The 26,738-nt window shown below is 39.7% G+C and overlaps 1 protein-coding gene across 2 annotated transcripts in view; it reads left to right on the plus strand.

Annotated features, from left to right (window-relative positions):
* PACS1 (phosphofurin acidic cluster sorting protein 1) overlaps positions 1-26,738 on the plus strand; it is a 155,784-nt gene that overhangs the window by 88,048 nt on the left and 40,998 nt on the right. For both annotated transcript variants that reach the window (XM_023240080.2, XM_045039573.1), the window contains exon 2: positions 25,096-25,183. In XM_023240080.2, the coding sequence (XP_023095848.1) occupies positions 25,096-25,183 (88 nt within the window). The remainder of the gene's footprint in view (positions 1-25,095; positions 25,184-26,738) is intronic.

Raw genomic sequence — 26,738 nt, forward strand, 5'->3', positions numbered from 1 at the left:
ATTCTCTGTCTGCCCCTCCCTCCCTCTATCTCTCTCTCAAAATAAATAAACTTAAAAAAATTATGTCATATTTTACTTTGCCTCATTTTGGGTCATTTCTTTTATGACTTTCCGGGTTTTATTCCTAGGATTTACCATTGCTTTTCTTTTTTTCTTGTTGGCAGATTTAACATGCTTTTATTGTATCCTCAAGTTTTTATGATACCTCTTTTTTTATTTTTATTTATTTATTTTGAGAGAGAGAGAGTACATGAAAGAGCAGGGGAGGGGCAGAGAGAGGGAGAGAGAGAATCCCAAGCAGCCTCCACACTATCAGCACAGAGCTTGTCACAAGGCTCAATCCCACGAACTGTAAGATCATGATCTGAGCCGAAATCAAGAGTCAGACACTTAACCTACAGAGCCATTCAGGCACCCCTGATATGTCATTTATACTATCGTTGCATGGAGTTCCCCTTTTACCCAAAAATTTATTTCTTAGAGGCCTTTTTCTCCTCATCTGGATTATTAGTGTATGAGCCTGCTATACAGCTATCGTCATGAGATTTACAATGTATATCTATAGAATCAATTCTTGGAGTAGAAAGCCTGAGTCAAACATTATATGCATTTGCAAGTTGGGTAGAAATTGTCCTCTGTAAAGGTGTGCCAAAGTAGGTTCTTACAAGCAGTGTATGAATGCCCATTTTCCCACAACCTTGCCCACAGTGCTATAGGGCTTTTGTTTGTTTGTTTCAGGTGGTGGTGCTGGTGGTGGTGGTATTTGCTCACCTGATAGGTGAAGGATGGCAGCTATTTAGTGATGAGTCTATTCCTGTGAGGCTGCCATAGGAAGATTACCTCACTTTCACAAAAACAATGGAAAAAGTCCAACTGTCTTGACTTTTAACAAGATGCAAGGAGATGCTGACAGATTAAGAAATTAACCACAGGACCTACTTAAGAAAAGATTTGGCAAAATGCCCAATTTATCCAATGACAAAGGGAAAAAGTATTCTGCATTTGTGACACTGTTTAGAAAGGGGTAATTTAAATGCCCTCTAGGCACCTGTTGGAATGAGCGCTGGGTTTCGTATGGAAACCAATTTGGCAATAAATTTCATATTAAAAAAAATAAATGCCCTCTAATCTGGGCTAAAATTGTCCAATTAAGAAGTCTATTAGAATGAAAACACTTAGGTTTTTTATACTTAGTGTGGTGAAGGACATTTTTTTCCCTTAAAAATCTTCCTTTTAAATATATTTACATTGAATGGTAGAGATTACAGTTTAAACAAACTGGACATCTGTTTTCTTCTAAACCACTGTGCCAGGAGTTAGAGGGATTCACGTCAGAGTAAGAACAGAGTCCTTGTCCTTCAGACACATTTAGTATGGGATGACTGTGATTCCAGGAAGCACATGGTGAGTGCTGTAAGAGGTGGAAGCAGTGTGACCTATGGGAAGGGCAAAAGCCCCCTCAGTGGTGGGAAATCAGGAGAGAGGTGGTACTTAGGGTGGCCGTGCTAATGAGTAGCGATAGATACAGAGATTTAGTGGCAAAGGAACGTTTTCGAATAGTCTTTTATCTGGTTTGGGTGACAGGATGTGAAACACATCTTTTCTTGACATTCGTACACTCTAGCAGAGTCAGACTGGAGTTTAGCACGACACTTTTATATCTCATTTTAAGCAACGTAACCTAGTTAAGATCACAGACTCAAGCTAGACAACCGCTGCCACATGCTAGCGGTATGACCTTGGGCAAGCTATTTAACTTCTCTGTGCCTCTATTTTCTCATCTATGATTGAAGATCATAATTGTTTTGAGGATTAAGTTAATGTATATAAATCACATATTGCAAACAGTGCCTGGCTCATAGTGTTCTATGCTTACTATTATGTTGTACCCTCACAAATGGATACTTTTTTTCCTTCTACTTAAATGAATATTTTTGGGTCACAGAATTAATCTATATAATTATTGTAGGAAATGTGGGATATATAGAGAAGCAGTTTTAAAACTTCACCTGTAACCTCACCACTATGGAACATTTTGGCACATTACATCAGAGGCAGTCTTGCATTTAAGAACATGGACTCTGGAGCCCACCTGCTTGGGTTCATATTCTGGTCTCACCATTTAATCTCTCAGTTTGTTCATTTGTATAACACAGATGATGATACTGTTCATAGAATGAGGATTAGGTTAATATACATAAAGCATTTAGAATAGTGGAAGGCTATTTTTCTAAGGGCTGTACTGCTGCTGTTCTTTCTGTGTGTGTATGGCCAAGACTTAAAGAACTCCCATTAAATATTTCTATATTTATAGAAAATATAAATGGGGCGCCTGTCTGGCTCAGTCGGAAGAGTGTGCAACTCTTGATCTTAGGGTTGTGAGTTTAAGCCCCACATTGGGTATAGAGGTTATTTAAATAAACAAACTTGAAGAAAAGAAAATATAAATAAGTAGGACTGATGAGTGGAAAGGCTGTCAAGGAGTCCTACAGGGAATAAACGTGTGCACGTGCCCACACGCGTGCACGTGCGCATGATTTGCATGACTTAGCGTAAAGGATGACACTGTGGGAGAGAAAGGGAACTAAAAGTAGTTACAGATTACCAAGAGGGGTTACTGGATTAAATAGAACCTTAGTTCTCCCTAATGGAAAATAATTTCTTCCTGGATTTGGGGAAAAAAGGAATAAATCCATGGTTTTAAACTCAAGTAGAAAATTAGAATGTATATATTATGGGCAATAGTAATAATAAAATTCCATTGGGACAATGAGTAAATTCTCACTTGAAATCTCAGCCAGATAAAGTAGAGATTCAATTGGCTATGTTTTTTTCCTATAGAAAAAAACTCTTATTTGAATTCAAAGTTAGCTAAATTAGGAAGTGAGCATTCCTAAGGGATTCATTATTGACTTCCTATAAATAATACCTTTTCTCAAGTCAAGCTGGATTCTAGGAAGAACATGACAAGTGCCATGAGAGGCAGACATATTTTATTTTAGGATCCCAGCCAGGTAGATACTAATCTATGTAGTGGGTTGAACCCTGGACCCTAAAAGATATGCCTATTTCCTAACCCCTGGTACCTTTGAATGTGACCTTATTTGGAAATAGGGTCTTTGCAGATATAATTAAGGATCTTTTTTTTTTTTTTTTTTTTAGCGTTTATTTATTTTTGAGACAGAGAGAGACAGAGCATGAACGGGGGAGGGGCAGAGAGAGAGGGAGACACAGAATCGGAAGCAGGCTCCAGGCTCCGAGCCATCAGCCCAGAGCCCGACGCGGGGCTCGAACTCACGGACCGCGAGATCGTGACCTGAGCTGAAGTCGGACGCTCAACCGACTGAGCCACCCAGGCGCCCCAAGGATCTTAAGACAAGATCCTCCAGAATTTAGGGTGGACCCTAAATCCAATGACTGGTGTTCTTATACGGGAACAGAGAGAGAGAGAGAGAGAGATTTGAGACATAGAGAAACAGGATAAACACAGGGAGAAGTTTATGGTAAAGACAGTGATAGACATTGGAGTGATATGTCTGCAAGCCAAGGAATGCCAGGGACTGCCAGCAGCCACCAGAAACTAAGAGGCAAGGAAGGACTCTCCCTCAGAGACTTTAGAGGGAATGAATACAGCCCTGCCGACACCTTAATTTTGGACTTCCGGCCAGTAGAGCTATGAGAGTATAGATTTCTGGTGTTTTTTGGTTTTGTATTTATGTTTTTTAAGGACTGCTGACCTGAAGAGTATATGTATTTTATTTTATTTTTTTAATTTTTTCTTTTTTTTTTTTTTTTTTTTTTTTGAGTGAGAGAGAGAGTGGGGGAGGGACAGACAGAGGGAGACACAGAATCCGAAGTAGGCTTCAGGCTCCAAGCTGTCAGCACAGAGCCCAGCACCTGGCTCAAACCCATAAACCGCGAGATCATGACCTGAGCTGAAGTTGGACACTTACACGACTGAGGCACCCAGGCACCCGTAGGTGCTTTTGTTTTAAGTCAACAAGTTTGTGGTAACGTGTTATGACAGCCCTAGGAAACTAATACAGTGAAAGGTGAAAATAAGGCATATTTGAAGTTGTCAATGGGACAACTATTTTATGCAGACACACAAAAATATTTTCTTAAAATCTTGCATTTGTAGACTAAAGCCAAGTAAGAAATCTGAAAATATTATAGACAATAAATTTGGGGTGGAAAAAGTAAAAAATAATATTTTAGATATAAATAATCCTGAAAAGCATAATAAAACAACCCTTTTTATTTGGAGCCCTTAGGAAAGATGAAGAAAGAGAGGGAGAGTGTATGTCTGTGTGTCTGTGCATCAGGCAGACTTATAAATGTGTCCATTAAATTTGCCATTAGAGAATAACTAAAACAATACTAAAAACCATACAAGTAAGTTTTATTTTATTTTAATATAGGAGCGCCTGGGTGGCTCAGTTGGTTGAGCATCCGACTTCGGCTCAGGTCATGATCTCACGGTTCGTGAGTTCGAGCCCCACGTTGGGCTCTGTGCTGACAGCTCAGAGCCTGGACCCTGCTTCAGATTCTGTGTCTCCTTGTCTCTCTCTGCCCCTCCCCCGCTCATGCTCTGTCTCTGTCTCTCAAAAATGAATAAATGTTAAAAAAAATTATTTTGATATTAAAAAAAAGATTGAAAATAGGTTTTGGTAGAGCCTGACCTGATACTCTTCTTATCCCAGTATCTTAATCTCACCTAACATTTATAATTACTTAGGGACCAGGCTTTATTTCATTTCGTTTCGTTTCGTTTCGTTTCGTTTCGTTTCGTTTCGTTTCGTTTCGTTTCGTTTCGTTTCATTTTTTAGTTTGTTGCTTCTAACATTTAGGATCTAAAAAAAAGTAAATGATTATTCAGATCTTAATCTGAATTTGTACTCCAGGTATTACAGCCCCAATAGTGGACTTTAAAGATGCTCATTCACATCCCCGCATCCTTTTCAAGGTGGAAGATCTCTGAATAGATAGCTGTGATGTGTCACATATTCTTATTTGAAGCCCTATGATTTCAAACAGTAAGATAATGGTAGTTCCTCTCTGTGAAGGCCTTTAACAAGAATGCCTAAGGATTATCCTGTTACCTCCCGCTGCCAGCAGCTGTTTGTTTCTGGAACAAAATGTGGCTCCTGCCTTGAGGTAGGATGGATGGGGAGATCAGAGGAAGATGGAACTATCTCTGGAAAAAAAAAAAAAAAGAAAGAAAGAAAGAAACAGCTGGTTATACAGTACTTCAAAATGTATCATTTAAAGGTAAAATGGCAAGCTGTTTCAGACCCAGCGTGCCCTACTTTTAAAAATGTTAATTGTCTTTGTAGAGAAAGACATCTTGAACCCAAATTACAGTTTTCCTGTTTTGTTATTTTAAACATTGTAAGAATCTGCCAGCGGCTGAATATTGGGAGAGAATAAAGGAAAGAGAAGGCAAACAAGAAAGGGAAACAGAATGGAGGTAACAGTTTGGGGTTTCCTTTCTGGCTCTTTAGTGTGTGTGGAGCGGCAGGATTTGGATGGCTGAGTTACCTCTGTAATTGGGACGAGGAGACAGAGAGAGATCTTTGTTTTTAGCGTTTTGCTTTCGTTACGCTTCTGAACTTCACAGAGTTAAAGATTTCTTCCTCATGTGTTGTTCAGTTTGTCTGTCAAGTCTCATTACAAAGGAAAGAAAGATCGACTCCTCACCTTTGTGATTTCAAAAATAGTACAGTGGTCCTGGGATAATGATATGGGAGCACCTAATTGAAACATTCTGGGTACTTTTATGCTATATCATTTTTCTGTGTATCATTCTAGAGTCATACCAGAACTGCTTTTAAAAAATCTTTTCTATTTTGTTGACTTATTCTGTTCAGGTCCCCAGTCACTTCTCTTCCCTATATTCTCAGATAAACCTCCCTCTTTCCAGGGGAATTCTGAGAACCACAAGGACTTTAGACAAGACCATTTGGTCCCAACATCTTAAGAAGAAGCTGAATGTTAGACAGTGCTAATTTTTTTTTTTTTCGACTTTATTTATTTTTGGGACAGAGAGAGACAGAGCATGAACGGGGGAGGGGCAGAGAGAGAGGGAGACACAGAATCGGAAACAGGCTCCAGGCTCCGAGCCATCAGCCCAGAGCCCGACGCGGGGCTCGAACTCACGGACCGCGAGATCGTGACCTGGCTGAATCGGACGCTTAACCGACTGCGCCACCCAGGCGCCCCGACAGTGCTAATTGTTACATTCACTTGCTAGTTAGTATGGAGACCGAGTTCTTTCTTCTGTACCACATTGCTCTTTTTTCCAGCTTGAAATCTCGTTCCCTGTTCTCCTCTTCATCTGCAACTGCTTTTCACCTTTCTTCCTTCCTTCTTTCCTTCCTTCCTTCCTTCCTTCCTTCCTTCCTTCCTTCCTTCCTTCCTTCCTTCCTTTCTATCTTTCTTTCAGAGAGAAAGAGAGCGCAAGCAGGGGAGAGGGGCGGGGAGAGAGAGAGAGAGAGAAGAGACAGAGAGACAGAGAGAATCTTAAGCAGGCTCCATGCTCAGCACAGAGCCCGACACAGAGCTCGATCCCACAACCCTGGGATCATGACCTGAGCTGAAATCGAGAGTCCTCTGCTCAATTGACTGAGCCACCCAGGCGCCCTGCAACTGCTTGTATTTTTATGGAGAAAAAGTCCCTCAACCAAGCTTTTGTTTTTACTGCATTGCAATGCCTAGTATTGTGGTCACTAGTATTCTCCATTTTCTGTCCTCAGTTTATTCCATCTCCCAGCAGTGTTTGATGCATCATCTTAAGCACTTTCTTCTCTAGGTTCATGAAGGCACATCCTTTTCCTACCTCACTGGAAGCTTTCTCTTCTGCTGCCATACTTGTATGTATACATTGGAATGCCCAGGGTTCCATCCTTGGCCTTTTTTGTTGTTGTTAAATGTTTATTTATTTTGAGAGTGAGAGAGAGAGAGTGCGCGTGTGTGTCACCAAGGAGGAGAGGGGCAGAGAGAGAGAGGAAGAGAGAGAATCCCAAGCAGGCGCTAAGCTGTCAGCACAGCCGACAGTCTTACAGACCGTGATGAGATAGATCATGGCCTGAGCCAAGATCAGGAGTGAGTCACTTAACCAGTGAGCCACCCAGGCATGCCAGCCTTTTCTCTTTTTATTTGACTTTGCTCTGGAAGATCTCAGCCATTCCCATTCTTCTAAATACCATCTTTATGCCATGACCCCCAAATCTCTAGCTCTAGCCTGACCTTTCCCTTGAGCTCAAGACTCCTATAGCCAGTTGTCTACTTTAATTTTTCCACTCGGATATTCAGGATGTCTCAAACTTAGTAATCTCCTGACTTTTCCAAAACTTCCCCATCTCCCTCATCTCAGTAAACTGTAATGCCATCGCATACACTTAGTTACTCAAAAAAAAAAAAAAAAAAAACCCTATAAACATCTTTGAGCTTTCTTTGCTCCATCTCCTGCATTTAATCCATTAGCAAGATTTGTCAGTTCTACCAGAGTGTTCCTGAATTCTACCCTTCTATCCATCCCTACTACTACTACTCCAGATCAAATCTTCTTCCTGTGTTACCTGGACCACTACAACAGCCTCCTAACTGGTCTTCCTGCTTCCACCCTCCCTTTTCTGTGGACAGTTATTCACATAACAGTAGGGAGATCTTGCACAAATTATTTTATATCATCCACTGGTTTGTAATACTTCATTGGCTTCCCACGATCAAGAAAGGTCTCTGCTGTGTGGCCCAGCCTCCATTTGCCTTTCTAACCCCACATCTTCCTGCTCTCCTCACTCCCTGTGCCTTCTTTGTTTCCTTCACATACCCCAGCTTCCTTTTCTATTTCAGCCACATGTTCTTTATAGTTTTACTTTCATGTATGTCCCTAAACAATTAATAGTTTATTTTTGCTTGGTTTTGGATTTGATATTGTAACATACTATATGTAGTCTTCTGCAACTCAAAGTTATGTTTTGAGATCAATGTATGGTGAAGTGTAAGCTTATTAGTTCATACATTTTCACTGCTGGATAGCACTTGATTGTATAAATACACCCCAGTTTATCTTTCTGCTCTTCAACAGTGTACGTATGGGTTCTAACGAGCATAATACAAATAATACCTAATTTGTAGAGGATATAACATGAGCCAGGCACTGTTCTCAGTGCTTTCGTCTGTATGAATTGTCGCAATAATGAGGTTGGCATGACAGTCCTCATTTTACAGATGAGGAAATAGAGGTGTAGGAGGATGAAGTAGTTTACCCAAGGTCATAGGGGTCATGAGTGCTGTGGATACTTTTGCACGTGTCTCCTGGTACACAAGGGTAAGAGTTTCCCTAAGAGAGGAAGTTCTGGATCAGGGATTCTACACATGTTCAGCTTGATAAGATGATACCTAATAGTTTTCTCAGTGATTGTACTAGTCGACGCTCCCACTAGCAGCACGTGAGTTCCCATTGCACTGCGTCTTCACCCACATTTAGCTCTGCCAATTTTGTGGGTGTGAATGATATTTTGATTTTAATTTGCATTTCCCTGATTCATAATGAGGTTTAGCATATTTTTGTGTATTTATTAGCCATTAGTGTTTCGTCTTCTGGAAATATGAAACATCTGTTCATATCTTCTGCCCACAATTCTATTGATTTGTGAGTCTTTTCTTATGGAATTGTAGTTCTTTATATTCTAGACCCTTTCTCAGTATTATGAATTTCACATGTCTCCTCTAAGTTCATGAGAACTTTTTAATATGGGGTTGAATTTCTCAGTGTTTTCAGTATCTTGCTGAAGAAATCCATCGTTACCTCAGAGTAATGAAAGATAATATCCCATATTTCTCCTATAATTTTGCATTTCACATTTTTCCCCCTGGAGATTATTTTTTATATATAGTGTAAGATATGGATTCAGTTTTTCGCCTATTTCATAGTTATTCTTTTCTCAGTTGTTGAAATACTACTTTATTCTTACAAAGTTTTGGTATAATTGTAGGATTGGGGACGCCTGGGTGGCTCAGTTGGTTAAGCATCCGACTCTTGATTTTGGCTCGGGTCATGATCTCAACAGTTTGTGAGCTCGTGCCCTGTGTCGGACTCTGCTCTGTCTGTGCAGAGTCTGCTTCAGATCCTCTCTTTCTACCTCTGTCTCTCTGCCCCTCCCCTGCTCACGCTTTCTCTCTGTGTGTCTCAAAATAAATAAAGTAAACATTAAAAAAATTAATTGTAGGATTGTTTCTAGGCACTCCGGTCTGTTATGTTGAGCTCTCTGTTACTGTACTAATCCATACTGTCTCAACTAATATTCCCTTGTAATAAATCTGGTTATCTGATAGGCTGACTTACCCACCTGTCTCTCTTCTTGAAGAGTATCTTGGTTTTTCTTTGCCTTTTTCCTTATAAATTTTAGAATTAGCATCTATGGAAAATCCTGTTGGAATTTTGATCAGTGTTCTATTAATTTTGTGTATCAGTTTGGGGGAGTATTAAGATCTTGATGCTAGAATTTCCCTTATGCATGAGCATGGCATTTCTTTTACCTCGTTAATGTCTCAGAACAATATTTATACATGTACAAAATATCCTGCAACTCCATGGAGGCCTTCCACATCTTGCAAAGGAAGGCAGTTTAGAGTAGTGATTAAGAGCAAAGGCTCTAGAACCAGACTGCCTGGGTTTAAATCCTCACTTAGCTGCTTACTAACTGCGATCTTAGGTAAATCAGCCTCTCTGTGCCTCAGTTTCCTCATCTGCAAAACAGTTAACAAGAGTCTCTTTTTCATAGGGATACGTAATAAATGCTTAGTAATCGTTACCTCTTGCTATTATTGTTTTATTCCAGGTGTCTTAGTTTTGGTTGCTTTGTGAATAGTATCTTTTTTTAATTACATTTTATTTCTTTGTTGCTGATGTTTAGAAATGAAGTTGATTTTTGGAAATCTGGCAACCTGGTTAAACTCTCATCAGTCTGATAATGAGAATTCTTCCAGATTTCCCAAATAAGCTAATGACTTTTGTTTCTTCCATTTTAATCCTTATATTTTTATGTGTTTTTGTTGTTGTGCTTTATTCTCTTACTGGGCTGACTAGCGTATGACAGTATACCCTTGAATAGAAGTGGAAATGGATACCTTGTCATAGTCTTGCTTTTAAAGGGAATGTTCTAATACTTTATCGTTAAGGTCTTTGGTGTGTATCCTTTATGTCAAGGGATGTTTTTCTATTCTAAATTTGCTAAGAGCATTTACATGAAAGGATGTTTACTTTTACCAAGTGTTTAATATGATTTGATCATATTGATATGATATGATTGTATATTTTAGTCTTTAATCTGTTGATGAAGAAAATTACATTAGGTTTTCTAACCACCTTACATTTGTGCAGTTAACCCAAATGGGTCATGGTGTATTTTTTAGAATATATTACTAGGTTTTATTTGCTAATATTTTGTTTTGAAAGTTTATGTTTATGCTTATAAATGAGATTGGCTTTTAATTTTTTCTCTTTTGTGGATTAGGATCCATGGTAATTTTATGAAATGAATTGGAAAGTATTCCCTTTTTTTATCCTCTGGAAAATGTGTATAAGGTTAAAATTATCTCTTCCTTGAATGTTTGATAGAATTTGCCTTTAAAAATTATCTGGACCTGATGTTTTCTTTCTTAGAAGAGTTCAAAATTGTTGCCCAGTGTCTTCAGTGGTTATAGGACCACTCAGGTTTTCTCCATCTTCCCTGGTCATTTCTCTTATGTTATATTTTTTAGGAATCTGCCTTTTTCATCTAAATTTCCAACTTAATTTGCATAAGTGGTTTGTGGCATGGTCTTGTAAGTCTCTGCTTTATCTGGAGTATGTCCTTTCAAAAACAATTCCAGGGACGCCTGGGTGGCTCAGTCGGTTAGGTGGCTGACTTCGGCTCAGGTCATGATATTGCAGTTCATGAATTCAAGCCCCACATCAGGCTCTCTGCTGTCAGCACAGAACCTGCTTCAGATCTTCTGTCTTCCTCTCTCTCTCTCTCCCTCCCTCCCCCCACTCTCTTTCTCTCTCAAATAAACATTTTTAAAAATGAAAAAAATAACAATTTCAGGTTTCTAAATTTTATTACTAAGACATGTATCTTATTGTCTATTTTATAAAATTAGTTTTGTCCTTACCATTTTCTTACTTTTAGGTGTTTGGGTTTATTTATTTTCTTTAAATGTCTTAATGGCTGCTTAGCTCATTAGTTTCAGCATTCCTTCTTATCTAACATAACCACTTAAGACTGTTGTTTCCTGAAAAAATAATAATGAAATAAAATCTCCTCCAAGAACCTCTTTAGTTTTGATACATAATGTTTCATTAATGTTGGGTTCTGAGTATTTTCTCATTTCTTCTTTTTCCTGTGTTTCTGGGTAATTAATTTTTTAACCCTTTTTCTTTGTTTCCTTTTGAATTGGTGGAGGGTTTTTCTCACATACCGTTTAAACTATGAGTTTGAAAGATAGGTATTCAACTTTTAGTTTCTTCATGATTACTCTCAAACTTTGAGTGTTGACTACATAAGAGTTTAATGTTAGTTTCCCGTTTTTTCCCTCTGAAACAATTCAGGGACCTTTAAAACATTCTGTGATTGGGTCATTTCCTGTCTTGTGCATGCTGTAATATTTACAATGTGTGAATCAAACATTATTTCATATTAGCCATGTTTGTTTAAATTTACCTACATTTTTGTGATTTTATTTGTCCACCATTTCTTTTCCTATCCTGATATTTTAGGACCATTTTCTTATTTTTACAATAATCCTTAAGAAGTAGCATTAATGTTCAAGCCACTGTCCAAGGCACCTACAGTGATTCACCTTCTAGAATTCATACTCTTAAGTAGTTCCCTCCCACTCTATAGGGCCGACCATTCTAACCTGAAAGGGCATTGGTTACACTGTCCTAGTGGTTACACAGTGTAAGGAACATTCAGGAAATGATGGAGTGTGACTTCTGAGGCTGGGTCATAAGATACATTTCTCCTTTTACCTTGCTCTTTCTTGGAACATTCACTCTATGGGGAAGCCAGCTGCCATGTCATGAGGTTGTCAGTCAGCCCTGGAAAAGGAACTGTGGCCACCTGTCAATTGCCAGTACTTGTAAGTGAGCCACCTGGGAAGGGGATGCTGCAGCCCTGGGCAAGATGATTGCAGCCCTAACATCTTTTTTTTTTTTTTTTTAAATGTTTATTTATTTTTGAAAGAGAGAGAGACAAAGTGTGAGCAGGGGAGGGGCAGGGAAAGAAGAGACACAGAATCTGAAGCAGGCCCAACATGGGGCTTGAACCCACTTGAACCCACTCGCTTGAACCGCGAGATCATAACCCGAGCTGAAGTCGGACGCTTAATCAACGAAGCCACCCAGACACCTGAACCCTGACTAACATCTTAATAGCAACTTTTTGTTTACCTGAAAATGTTTTAACTAACCCTCATTTCTAAATATACTGTATCTGTGTATGCAGTACTGTAAGGGGTGAGATAGCCATCACTGTTTTTATTCAAATAACTAGCCAGTTTTACGATACTATTTATTAATTGAGTAACTCAACTATTTCTTTCATAGAGTAAATTTTTGTTTATACTTAGGTCTAATTTTGGACTCTGTTCTCTTCCATTGATCTCTTTGTTTATTCTTTTCCCAATACCAAGACGTTTTAATTACTTTGGCTTTAGAATCCATGTTAATATCCTGTTGGATAAAGCCTTCTTCTTTACTCTTTTTTCCCCAAAAGTTTCTTGGCTGGGTTCCTTTCCTTTCCTCCCCTCCCCTCCTCTCCCTTCCTTCCCTTCCCTTTCCAAGATTTTACTTAAATTCAAGTTAATTAACATATAGTATAGTATTGGTTTCAGGAATATTGGCCTTTCTTTCTTTTCTTTTCTTTTTTCTTTCTTTCTTTCTTTCTTTCTTTCTTTCTTTCTTTCTTTCTTTCTTTCTTTCTCTCTCTTTCTTCCTTTCTTTCTTTTCTTTTCTTTTCTTTTCTTTTCTTTTCTTTTCTTTTCTTTCTTGTTACTATGAAATTTTTTAAACCTACAGGAAAGTTAAGGGTTTAATGAACCTCCATGAATATTCATCTCCTAGATTGAACAATTATTAAAATTCTTTTCTAAAGTATTGTGAAGTTAATTACAAAATAATTTCCCCCTTGAATATTGCTGTGTGCATCCTACTATGTGCATCTCTACTTTCTAATTATAGTTAATTATTATCGTTTGCATTAAGGGCATTTTGTGTTTTTATATATTTATTTTGATATTTTCGTTATCATTCTCCCAGCTTTTTGGTTGATTCTCTTGAGTTCTAGTACACAGTCATATATGTGCAACTGGAAATTGTTTTCAGCTTTGGTATCATTCACAGTAAAACCTTGGATTGTAACTTGTTCTGCAAGTGTTCCACAAGACAAGCAAACCATTTCTAATAAATTTTAAGTTGATAAACAAGTGATGTCTTGCAACAAGCAGTATAGGATGCCGAACATCACATGATCACAACTGAGCCAATGGTTCTTCTCTCTCTCTCTCTTTCTCTCTCTCTCTCTCTCTCTCTCTCGCTGCAGGATTGTGGGTGATTGTCTTCTATGCTCAGTCTCAGGCCACGGTGTTTGGCAGAAATCAGTGATTTTTCAGAATGTTGGAAGGTGCCCACAACTGGCACTAGTGTATTTTTTGTCACCTCAAAGACATTATGGACAGTCCTTTGCTTAAACTCACAAACTACAAGATCATGACCTGAGCTGAAGTCAGATGCTCAACTGACTGTGCCACTCAGTCGCGCCCCTATTTATTTTTTATTTTTTCTAAGTTCTCTCTATACTCAGTATGAGGCTCCAACTCAACCCAAGATCAAGAGTTGCAGGCTGTACAGACTGAGCCAGCCAGGTACCTCTTAAGGGTCTTTTTTAAAATTAGTAATGTGTGTTGAATTTTATCAAATGCCTTTTTAGCATCTAATAAAGTAATTGCATTTTTTTCTTTCAAACCTATTAATGTGATAAGGTGTATTAATAAGTCCCTAATATTCAACCATGCTTGCCTTGGGAGTCTCAGATATGTTTATCTTTTTGTTTTAATGCACTTTATTGTTTCTTGCCTCTGACTCAGATGGATGTGGTTTGAAGTGTTGGGGTTCAGAGCTGATGGCCAAGAAAGAATTCTTGAGACCTCTTCAATACAAAAAAGTGATTTTATTAAAGCACGGGGTCAGGACCCATGGGCAAAAAGAGCTGCACTTGGAGTGACTGATTAAGATTTTCTATCCTATGGAGGGAACAGTGATGTTAGGGCTCCAGGAAATTGAGTCTGTAGGTTTCTGGAGATTGCCTTTTTTCTTGTAAATCATTAAGACAGTTGCAAACTGATGGAGACTCATGTCGTGACTGGGATCTCTGTCAGTTAAGGAGGGGGTTAGCTTGTGCTTTGCACTCAGCTTGCCTTTGTTTCTCACATCAAGATCACCTATTTTTGGCTGGACCAAAATTCAGAGTGTTTTTTGTTTGTTTTGTTCTTCCCATACACGTCTTCTGCCTCTGTCACTGAAACACTTGGATTAAGGGATTGTCATAATGAAGGAGTGTGATTTAAGTGACTAGGACTTGGCAGATGCTGATGGTATGTAGACTTCCTTTGAGCCAAGAAAGGTTAAGCAAGGAGGGCACTTAACCTTTTTGAGCACTTCTGATATGCCAGGCTCTATGCTTTGGTACTTCTCATACTTCTTAGTTCACACAGCAGTTCTATTTTATAGGTGATAAAACTGTTCTGTATTACTGAAGGAACTACAGACTTGAGGATTTTCATGTGTAGTTTTAATAGCAAGACCCCTCCTCTCCCCCCCCCCCATATTTGAGGCCCTTTCCATTTAGATTATCATCAAGGAGATTGTAGAAAGGGGGGGGGGTAATGTTATAAATCCTGTTAGCATGTGCAAGAAATTGGCATTTATGCCCCCAAAATAAACATATGCTAAGTGGCTGAAAATTAGGGGTTTACTTAACCTTATGTTCCTTTGCTTCACAGAAAGTCACATCCTATGGCTACAGAATAAAACATGCCAGAGCCCATTCTTGGGTAATGTTTTCTGTTTGGGTCTGAGTTTTTTCTCATTCTGTGGTGTTTTACCATGTGAACATTGCCTAGTTCCATCTGATTTCTTTGTGATACAATAACAAGCAAGAAGTATTTTTTCCTCTTAACCCATTCATTGTAAAGTCCATTTCTCTCTATCTCATTCAAGCCATCTCTCCCAAGTCGTGCCTTTCGGGATGACAACTGAGTTGGTTTGCTTTTTAAAAATCTGCTTTAGAGTTATTAATTTTAAAATATTACTGCTTTAATTCATTGTTTCTCAGTCTATGCTTATATAAAATTATAACTTTAATGTCCACATGTTCAAGTAACTTCTTAAGCAGTAAAAGTACACTACTGCGGAGGGAGGGGGCACCTGGGTAGCTCAGTCGGTTAAGCGTCCGACTTTGGCTAAGGTCTTGGTCTCACAGTTCATGGGTTGAAGTCCCGTGTCAGGCTCTATGCTGACAGCTCAAAGCCTGGAGCCTGCTTTGGATTTTGTCTCCCTCTTTCTGTGCCCCTCCCCCCTCTCGTGCTTTGTCTCTCTCTTAAAAATAAATAAATGTTAAAAAAAAAAATTTTTAAGTACACTGCTCAGAAATTTACCTTTTGTGTTATTGTGATTGAAGCTCATCTAGACATCTACAGGTGCCCTGTTAAAATTGAAGCAATTGTAGAAATGAAAATTACTCTCATAAAGGAACATTTTTTCCATAAATTTTTCTACTAATTTGCTCTTTGTCCTGATAAATGCTATTGCAGGGAGAAGGTAGAGCTTTTTTTTTTTTCTCCCCATCTTGCGATTAAAGAACTGAAAGGGAGAAAAAATTGACTTGCTCATATAACATAGTCATTTCTTGGTAGGGCCAAAAATCATCCAGGTCACCAGTCTTCTGGTCCCAAAAGGACCATCAGTGTGATTCAGAGACTCACTATGCAGTTTTTGATTCCATCCAGATCTTTGTTTCTCCTTTCTTCCCCCTTTTCTGTGCAAAATGTGGCCATTTCACTGTTCATTGATACCCTAGTACAGAATAGATTTGGGGAATGGGGGTAGAATAGGACTGTCTTTTGGTGAGCCTCTCTAGTTCTGATTTACATGGAGTTAAGTTTGAAACAGCTGTGAAATACAGGTTGGGGACCATTTGTAGAAAACATTTAAGGTTGTTTCTCCTTTATCTTACAGTGAAGCACAAAATAGAATAATTTAGAAGGTTCAAAAGATTCTTGTTATTATATTATTGTATCATTCTCTATCCACTTACCAAGGAGACAGCTTTATTCTTTCAGATTCAGTCTAATGGAATCAAAGGAAATAATTTCTTGAGAGAATTTATCTGGGCTCAAGTGATATGTCCTCCCTGAAGCTGTAGCACAATCACTCATAATCTTCTGTATGTAATTTAGTACTTAATTTTGTATGCAGTTACAGTTGTTAGATAATTGTTTGATATACTTAAATCCTGTCTTCTCAACTAGGTTATAAAGTGCCCCAAAACAGAGATTATGCCTTATTTTTCTATGTACCTTATAGCTTCTAGTATAGAGCTAAGTACAGTGAAGATCTATACAGTAAATGGTTGATGGAAATCTTGCTGGGCAAAAAGAAAATCTTTAACCCAGTTCTAGACTCCATCAGTGTTACTCTGACTATCCTTCCTGTGGGTGGTGGCAGTGAGGGTGTTCTCTTCAAGGGCTCCAGTGCCTGCAAAGTAGAAGGGAAATGACTTGGGCACAGGGGATGAGAGTAGAGGCCAGGAGCTCCCTCCCTGTTTAGAATGGCCATTGCCTCACTGCTCTTTTTGGAAGGAAGTCGATCCCCCACATCCCCAAAGGAGATCAAATGCAGCCTTAAACAGTGAACGAATAAGTAATGATGATTGCTGATGACAATTCCAAGTGTAGCAGTTATAGCATCTTACCACGTGCCGGGCCTTGTTTTGCCTTCCATTCCCTCAATTAAACCATATTACAATGTTATTAAGTGGGGTACTGTTGTTGTCTTCATTTTATGTGGAAAAATTGAGGCACAGAGGTCACCAAAGGTTACCCAACAAGGAAAGAAAGGAGTGGGATCAGGAAGAGACCAAAATGCAGAAGGAAGAAGCACTTTGTGAGTAATCAGGGGACTTTGATTTGACATTTCATTGTTTTATTAATGCTGGACTTGCATTTACAAATGGAGTCTTAAAAAATGACAATAAACAAGTCCTATTATCAGTATAAGTTCAAAATGCCTTTGTAGAAGGGAAGATTATTTTTGAGCTGAATAACCTGGAATCCTCCTTTATAAGTCCTTTGGATTTCAGCCATCTTTGTGATATTCTGTTTTACTTTAAAGGCAGATGGTTGACTTCTTTGAGTTCTGGCACATAGAGGTGCATGTTTCTCTATCTGGCCTTTGACCGACATTTCAGAGGTGGACTAGCTGGGGAATCCCAGCCATACATTCCATTTGAAACCTTTGGTTAAAAACTTTTAGCTAGAACTTCACTCTTGTCTCATCACCAGATGAGGAGACAAGTTGGAAGGGAAGTACAGAGGAGTCTTTAGCCAGCTCCCATGTTCCCAAGTTGTACCATGAGACTGGCTTCCAACCCATGGTACCACAGAGGTTCCTAGTGAGCTCTCTGGAATGCAGAAGTCTAGGAATTTGGTTCTTCTAAGGATCGTGGAAAGAACCTTTTTTCCTTTAACTTGTGAGATATCTTCCCTTCCTTTCATAAGGGTGAGAGTCAGGATTTCTTGATAGGGCATCACTCTTTAAAATGGACTTTGGGAATAATTCATCTGGTTCTCTTAAAAGTATTTGGGAGCTGGTGACTGAGTCCTAACACTTTGGGAATCTGTTCCTGGTATATCACTTAAAAATAGGTTTACTTACATATAACACACACACACACACACACACACACACACACACACACACACCAGTTTATTTCTTCCTCACATAAAAAAATAAAAAGGGGTGCCTGGCTGGCTCAGTTGGTAGAGATCAGCTCTTATCTCGGAATTGTGAGCTCAAGCCCCACGTCGGATGTAGAGATTATTTAAAAATAAAAAATTACTTATTTCACTTATAACACTTATAACACTTATAATTACTTATTTCACTTATAACACTCTCCAGTTCCATCCACGTTGCTGCAAAAGGCCATATTTCATTCTTTCTCATTGCCAAGTAGTATTCCACTGTGTATATAAACCACAATTTCTTTATTCATCAGTTGATGGACATTTAGGCTCTTTCCATAATTTGGCTATTGTTGAAAGTGCAGCTCTAAACAGAATAAACTGAGGGTTGGTGGGGAGTGGGAGGGAGGGGAGGGTGGGTGATGGGCATTGAGGAGGGCACCTGTTGGAAGGAGCACTGGGTGTTGAATGGAAACCAATTTGACAATAAATTTCATATTAAAAAATAAGTAAACAAATAAATAAAAATTAAAAAATTAAATGACAAATAAAATTTAAAAATCCAGAGATAAACGATCCAGGGTTGATAATAGTAGCTCCTACAGTGTCATCAAAGATCCTGGCTCCGGGGTGCCTGAGTGGCGCAGTCGGTTGAGCGTCCGACTTCAGCCAGGTCACGATCTCGCGGTCTGTGAGTTCGAGCCCCGCGTCGGGCTCTGGGCTGATGGCTCAGAGCCTGGAGCCTGCTTCCGATTCTGTGTCTTCCTCGCTCTCTGCCCCTCCCCCGTTCATCCTCTGTCTCTCTGTCTCAAAAATAAATAAACATTAAAAAAAAAATTAAAAAAAAAAAAAAGAGAGGAGCCAGGATCTTTTTTTTTTATTATTATTTTTTTTTAATTTTTTTTTCAACGTTTATTTATTTTTGGGACAGAGAGAGACAGAGCATGAACGGGGGAGGGGCAGAGAGAGAGGGAGACACAGAATCGGAAACAGGCTCCAGGCTCTGAGCCATCAGCCCAGAGCCCGACGCGGGGCTCGAACTCACGGACCGCGAGATCGTGACCTGAGCCGAAGTCGGATGCTCAACCGACTGAGCCACCCAGGCGCCCCATGGCTCCTCTCTTTCTAATTCACATTCCTAGGGCACTTGGGTGGCTGAGTCCGCTAAGTGACTGACTTCGGCTCAGGTCATGATCTCACAGTTCATGAGTTCGAGCCCCGGGTCAGGGTCTGTGCTGACACCTCACAGCCTGGAGCCTACTTCAGATTCTGTGTCTCCCTCTCTTTCTGCCTCTTCCCCATGCGCTCGCTCTCTCTCTCTCTCTCTCTCTCTCTCTCTCTCAAAAATAAATAAACATTAAAAAAGAAATCTAATTCACATTCCTCACACATGGCTTGAATTATCAAGGTTCCCTCATGGTCCAAGTTAGCTGCAGGAGCTAGAGCCATCAGCCTACATTGCAGGCCAGAAGGAGGAGAAAGAACCTGTTAGGTGAGTGGACTCCCTCTAAAAAATCTTCCCACTCGTCATACCTAATATGTCCACTTATACACAGGCCAGATTTTATGCATGTGTTTTCACCTAACTGCAAAAGAAACTGAGAAGTGTGGTCTTTTATTTTAGGAAGCAACATGCTTAGCTAAAAATTGGTGCTCTGTTATTAAGTAGAAAGGGGAAAGTAGATGTTGGGCAGCCAATTAGCAGACTATAGCACAGTGGGTGGAACCTTCCTTTAAAAAAAAATCAGCTTTATTAAAGTGTAATTGACATACAATAAACTGCACATATTTAAAGTGTTCAATTTGACAAGTTTTTACATAAATACATACTTGTGAAATCATCACAATTAAGGTAACGAACATATCCATCACCCCAAAAGTACCCTTTTGTAATTGTCCCTTTCTGCCCACTCTGGGCTGGGGGTCCCCCAGATCACCACCAGGTTCAAGGATTCCTAAGAGGACTCACAGGATTCAGAACATAGCCGTAGTCACAGCTATGACTTATTTCGGCAAAAGGAATACGAAAGCAAAGTCAGCAAAGAGGAAAGGTACATGGGCAAAGTCTGGAGGAAACCAGGTGCAAGCTTTCAAGAGTTTTCACCCAGTGGAGTCACACAAGATGCACTGAACTGTGACAACACCTAGAGAATACTGTTACCAGGAAAGCTCATGAGAGATTTAGGGCCCAGGTCTTTACTGGGGCTCGTTGGTTGGGTACCCTCTTCCTAGCACATAGCAAAATTACAGACTCCCAGAAAGGAAAGTTATACCTGTGGCTTGCACTGTATTTCTGTTGGACAAGAAGTTTACTACTCAGGATGCTGGGGGTAGAGCTAGGACTGAGACAGATTTGTGTCTTTATATTTTCTGTCTCCAGTTCCTTCCTCCCCTTCTCTTTCAAATTCATTCCAGTTATGCCTTCCTTTTCACTATTCTGTGAAATTGGTCTTGTTAAGGTCCGTGTGGCTAAATTGAGTCATCCGTTCTCAGTCTTTCTCTTGACCTGTCAGCAGCATTTGATACAGCTGACCAGTCTCTCTTGACTTCTAGAATATCCCACTTATTTGGTGTTTCTCCTGCCTCCCCGGTGATCCTTCTTGATCGCTTTGTTAGTTCATCATCTTCACCTCTTGGTCCTTAATGTGGAAGTATTCTTGGGCTTGACCCTGGTGCTCTTGTCTTTGTATATGTGCTCAGTCTATGGATCATCTCATCCAGTTTCATTTCTTTATATTCCACCTTTATGCCACAGTTACATATTAATGTTTTCAGCCCAGAGGCAGACTTCTATATCTAACTCACTGCTCATCATCTCTACTTAGAAATCTAAGAGACCTCTCAAATTTAAAGTGTCCAGTTGATCCTAAATTCCTCAAACCTGCTTTACCCAAAGTTTTACCCATCTCAGTTAATGATAACCACACCGGGTTATTTCCAGATGTTCAGGCCCAAAACCCAGGAGTTGACCTACATCTTCAATAGTGTATTCAGAATTCAAACCATTTTTTACCACCTCCAGTGCTGCCACCCTGCTACACTACCCTCTGAACTACAAGTAGTCTACTGCTTGCACTCTGGTAGTTGCCTTCTGATTCAACTTTTCCCCCTTCCCCTCTGTTCTCCTTCATTCTATCCTATAGAACAGCTAGAACAATCCTATTAAAATGTAAAACAAGCCATGTCTCTCACTTAAAGCCAGTAGCTCCCCAGACTCCCCATTTCTTGCAGAATAAGAGCCAGTCCTTATTATGGTCTACACAGCCCTACATGGCTGGTAAGGCCCCCCACCCACCAAACATGTATTTGACTTTATCCCACACCACTCTTACCCTTGCTCACTCTGCTTCAGTTCCACTGGCCTCCTCTGTCTCAAACAGACCAGTGTGCTATACCTTAAGACCTTTGCACTTTTTTCCCTTAATGTAGAACTCCTCAGTGAGGTCTACCCTGACCAACTTACTTAAAATTATAACCCTCCTTGCCCTCTACTTCACACTCACAATCCCCCTTACCTACTTCTGTTTTAACACATACTATGTATGTGTTAGTATCTAACATACTATGAAATTTTTAAAATATCTGTGTTTATTGTTTGTGACTCTTTTCACTAGAATATAAAAATTAAAGTTGTGACACAAATTTTTGTCTGTTTTGTTTACTGATAACGTCACAAATAACTAGAACAGTGCCTGGCTCATTGTAGGCTGATTGGATAAGTGAGAGTAATGTGACAGAACTGTAATTCAGACCTGGCTATGTCTGGCTCTAAAGCCTTCATTCTGGTCTTAAAAAAAAAAAAAGTATGTGTAGTTTGTATACAGTGCGCTGCATGGGTCTTGGATCTAAAGCTCTGTGGGGTTTTGCATGTGTGTATACCCACGTGGCCACCATGATGTATCAGTTACTCTAAAGGGTTCCCTTGTCTCATGTCCCTTCCCAATGAATGCCTTCACTTGCCTCAGTTACTGTGCTGTCACCTATCACCATGCATTGGTCTTATTGATTCTTGAACTTCATATGGATGGAATCATATGTTTGTAGTCTTTTGTGTCTGCCTTCTTTAGACCAACATAGTATAGTGTTTTTGAAATTCCTTCATGTTGTCCCATGTGTCAGTAGCTTGTTCTTTTTTGCATAGCACATTTGTTTGTCCATTCTTCTGTTGGTAGACATTTTAGTTATTTCTGATTTAGGGCTTTTATGAGTGGAGCTGCTCTGAACATTCCTGTACCTGTCTTTTTTGTGGGGTCTGCCTTCATTTTCTTGGGTTCTCTTGGGAGCTCGGCATAGGAATAGTCATATAATTAATGTCAACTGATAAACTACCAAGTGCTTTTCTTGAATGCAGTTGTACAATTTTACGCTCTCACCAGCCACACGGGGGACTTCGGTTATGCCACATCTTCACCAGCACTTGGAATTATTAGTTTTTATAATTTTAGTGTGAAGTTATTTTCTGCTGTAGAAAAACTGATTAAAACAGGAATATGATCAGGGAAGGACCCTTTCCTTTTAGGCCTTGGATTCTGTATTTTTACTGCATAAGAAGTACCCAACCAGTAAAACATATGGTAGCAAGAACATCTAGGATCATAATCTAATTCAGCCTCTTATGCATTGCGGCACCTCCAGTCAGAACATCTTGCCAGGCTCAGTCAGGCTTAGTCATCCTTGGAGCTATCTAGGGCTGTTGCAGCCAACTGTGTGTGAGTGTGGTTTAAGCAGAAATGTATCTCATTTCTTCAGAGTTTTTCTGTTATATTAAATGTATGTTGAAAATATTTACTTGTAATTAAAATACTTTCTTCTAACTTTCTAATAAAGTGCCTTGTAGTAACTTAAATTGGGTTCTGGGCTAAGATAGGCCTAAGTTTGCATCTTGGCTCGACCACTTTGTGTGAGCTCAGTCAAGTCGCTTAATCCTTCAGGCATCCTTATCTGTAAAATGGGTGGATATATTACCCACCTGTTAGAATTATTATAAGACTTACATGAGATAATGCAGTATATAACAAGTACGTGTTACATGGTGGGTGCCTAATGAGTCATACACATTTTCTTATACTTTGAAGAACTAGAATGCATTTAAGTCCCCACATCCCTTTGAGTCATACCATTAAAAACAAACAAAAAATATCTATTGAACTATTGCCAGTAGTATGGAAATCAGTGTGGTATATCTAGTTTCTAAGCAAACACTGAGAAAATCCAGTCTTGCTATTGCCTTGTTACCTCAGGTACTAAATCATTCTTGGCTTTCTTGTTGACATAGGTGCTGTGGCATAAAGGTTTATTGAGTCAGTAAACACTTGTTGGCCTAAGATATGTTTTTCCTTCCTAACAAAATTCTGCTGTATGACCCGACAATTTTTACATGTTATGGAAAAGGAAAGATGGTCCAGAGCCTTATGGGACATGAAAAAGCTGAGGGCAAGGAGTGTAATGTAAGTCATTACTCGTCTTCCCCTCTGGTGTGTATAATCTCCATGAGGCTGAGAACCACATCCCTCTACAATTCCAACGACTAACCTGGTACCCAGAGTACAAGAGACGCTCACTAAATGTATGGAATGTGTAAAAGAGTGAAGAAGGATAACAAGCAGAGGGGAAGAAGTATGTGTCCCAGGTTTAGTTCTGTGACTCTTTATATCTTGGATGTAGATACATCAGTCAGAAGCTAGAAAATGTTTGCTTTGGAAAGAAACAAAAACTTAACCCATTGAAAGCGTTCATAAATAGCAGCCTTCAACGAGGAACAAAACAGCATATCCAGTCTCTTCCATTTGTTCATCCAGTCATGTTCCCTTTCCTTTCTAGCAGGGCTTGAAGATACATAGTTGAACAACATAGTTCATACGTTTCTTAATAGCCAACTCTGTGGAATATAATAATCCCTTTGATGTTGGCAGAACCAGAGTTCCTTTTGGGCCAGCATGTCTCTGCTCTGAAGGGGAAAGAGAAACATATAATGCTGTGGGTAGGCATTGAGGGGGAGATTTTGGAGGAAAGAGCGTGAACCCAGTGATCCCAGTTTAATGAACCTGAGCATGTTTTAGGAGCGCAGGTGAGGTAGCTCTTGCTCCCAGCTAGTCAGTGAATGAGGAGGCATTAGGAAGTTATAACATTTTATCTAACAGATGTTTGCTGAGCAGCTATACTTTGCCAAGCCCTTTGGTAGAAGGCCAGAGGTGTGTGTCACCCAAGGACCTAAAGGAGACTCAGTATGACTGGAGTTTAGAGTATGAGGAAGGAGCGCAGAGAGGTAAGACAGATAGAAAGCAGGGGCAAGAGAGCTGCAGCACGGGAGAGAGAGGAAGCATAAAATGGAGTCTGAGAACTCGTTATGACTCTGGTAAGCAGCATCCTTTGTGTGACTCCCCATTTGTCAGAGCCTCTCCAAGGAAGAGAACGTGCTGGATTTGAACCACTTAAACCAGAAGTAGAAAGGCAGTATCCAAAGTTTCCCTCCCAACTCTTCCTAGAAGACCAGGGTAGGCCTGTTTTGGTAAGGCAAGGTCAAGTCAAATGACAGTTGCTGACTCCAGAGCAAGGGACAGTCCTGTCTCTTTCAGTTAGGGGGAACTTCCTCATTGGGTGGCACTGAAGATTTTCTGCACACCTCAAGCACAATTCAACTGAAACCCGAATTGTGGCCATTTAAATCATTTTCTGCAAATGGTATCTATTTTGTTTGTGCGGATTATCTCCTTGTTGCTACAGATGTACATCTGTAAATGTTTCAGGTGTGATTAGATGTAAATTAGAAGAGGGACTGGATAAGCAAAACAAACATCTGTACCTGTCCTTGGTCTCCCCTCAGAAATTTCTCCCACGTATTAGGGAAAAAGTGTGTCAGTTTTAGCTTGAGATCAATGGACATCCACAGAGATTCATGGAATAATATACCTTTTGACACTTGTTTATAAAAGTTAAACAGGAGAGTGCTTTTTTACTAAAGGAGGACGCTGTTTGGCATTCCAACATTCTTTCTTTAGGTAGAGTGGTTTCCCCATCAGATCGTCTATCACTTTTCTCCTAAATTCCTTACGTTTGACTGGATTGTCTTTCTCAAATTTTTTGTAGGCTATTCAGCTTGACCCTGAAGAAACTCGTCATGCTAAAAGAAATGGACAAAGATCTTAACTCGGTGGTCATTGCTGTGAAGCTACAGGTAAGTTGAGCAGGATTGTTTGTTCAGGGTCCAAGGAAGCTGGATAACTTTATGCCTGCTGTTGGGACTTGAGAAATACTGATGAGGGTCTGCCTCTCCCTTCCTCCCCTCCCCTCCCCTCCCCTCCCCTCCCCTCCCCTTCCCTTCCCTTCCCCCTTTCCTTTCCCCTTTTCCCTTTCTTTTCCTTTTCCCCTTCCTTCCTTCCTTCCTTCCTTCCTTCCTTCCTTCCTCCCTCCCTCCCTCCCTCCCTCCCTCCCTCCCTCCCTCAGCCAAGCAAGGAGCAGGAGTAGAAGATGACTGAGCTCATGAGACTTAAGGAGTCCCAGTTCTGTCTCTTAGTTAAACCACTCAGTTTCTTTAAACTTTAGTGTCTTTGTCTGAAGATTTAAAACGGTTCTTCCTGCCTTGCATATCTAACAGGATTAGTATGAAGATCAAGTGATACAGATGCTAAAGTGTTGGATAAATGATTCAGAAATTGCTGTGGTGGCCAGTGTTTGTTTCGAGGTTTTCTATAGGGTAGAAGAAATTTATAGATTATTGCTTCAAATTTGGCAATTAAAAACTTACCGAACATTTTAGCTTCTGGGCAATCCACCCATTTATTCCTTATACTTATTCAGTATCTTAAAGGGACGCAAAATATTTCACAAACATTCGTACTCTAAGCATTCCCAAAGTTCAGGAAAGAAGGGAGAAACTGAACTACAGGAAGGTTAAGGAATTTACCTGTTGCCAGCTCATTACCAGGTAGCAGAAGTGGTACCAGAAACTAAAGAGCAGGTAATTTATGTAGTCATTAAACTCCACTACCAGGCCTTCCTTAACTGGTAAGTCCTTCCTAAGGATGACTCCCTAGAGTTTACTGAGATGCTAGAGTCATTAAATAATGATTGGATCCTTTAGCTTAAGAATGGTGTATTTAGTGAATTCTTACTGGTTAGAAAGTAGTGAACTGTATGGTAACTCCTACTAACCAGCACATTTTGTTAGCTAGATCACCTATTATGAGCAGTCTATTGTTCTAATAGTGGCCTCATTAAAATCCACATCTGTGGCACTCCCAGTATGTGTCCCATACACTGAGATCCTCAGCTCGCTTTCTGAGATAAATACATTATCTTAATTTAGTCCTCAAAACTTAAAGTATTTTAATTGCTCTTTATGAATGCCTGCATGTCCCACTTTATATTTTGATTTCCTGTTCATCTTTGTGCATGTAATTCCTCCCAATTCTGTGAAACATTCCCAGGCATCCTGAGTTGAAAAAACAAGTACACGGCAACGATGTGCAAGTGGAGACTTACAGCGTCTTTTCTTTCTGTCCTGATTTTATACCCATTTCTAGGTCATGGGCAGGGTTCCAGTTTTCAGGAACCGTTGCCTTTGCTAAAAGCTGTTGCTTTCCAGTACAAACACTGTTGGTATGGTTTTGAAAGTTCCCTGCTGCTTTTGCCATCCCCACAGTCAAATGCCTTTGCCAAAAGAAATAATGTCCTTTATTTCCTGATTAAATATTTAACATTCTGTAAAATTTAAAATTATACCCAAAAAC

Source organism: Felis catus, chromosome D1 (genome assembly GCF_018350175.1).
Source record: "Felis catus isolate Fca126 chromosome D1, F.catus_Fca126_mat1.0, whole genome shotgun sequence".
In the NCBI taxonomy this organism is placed as follows: domain Eukaryota; kingdom Metazoa; phylum Chordata; class Mammalia; order Carnivora; family Felidae; genus Felis; species Felis catus.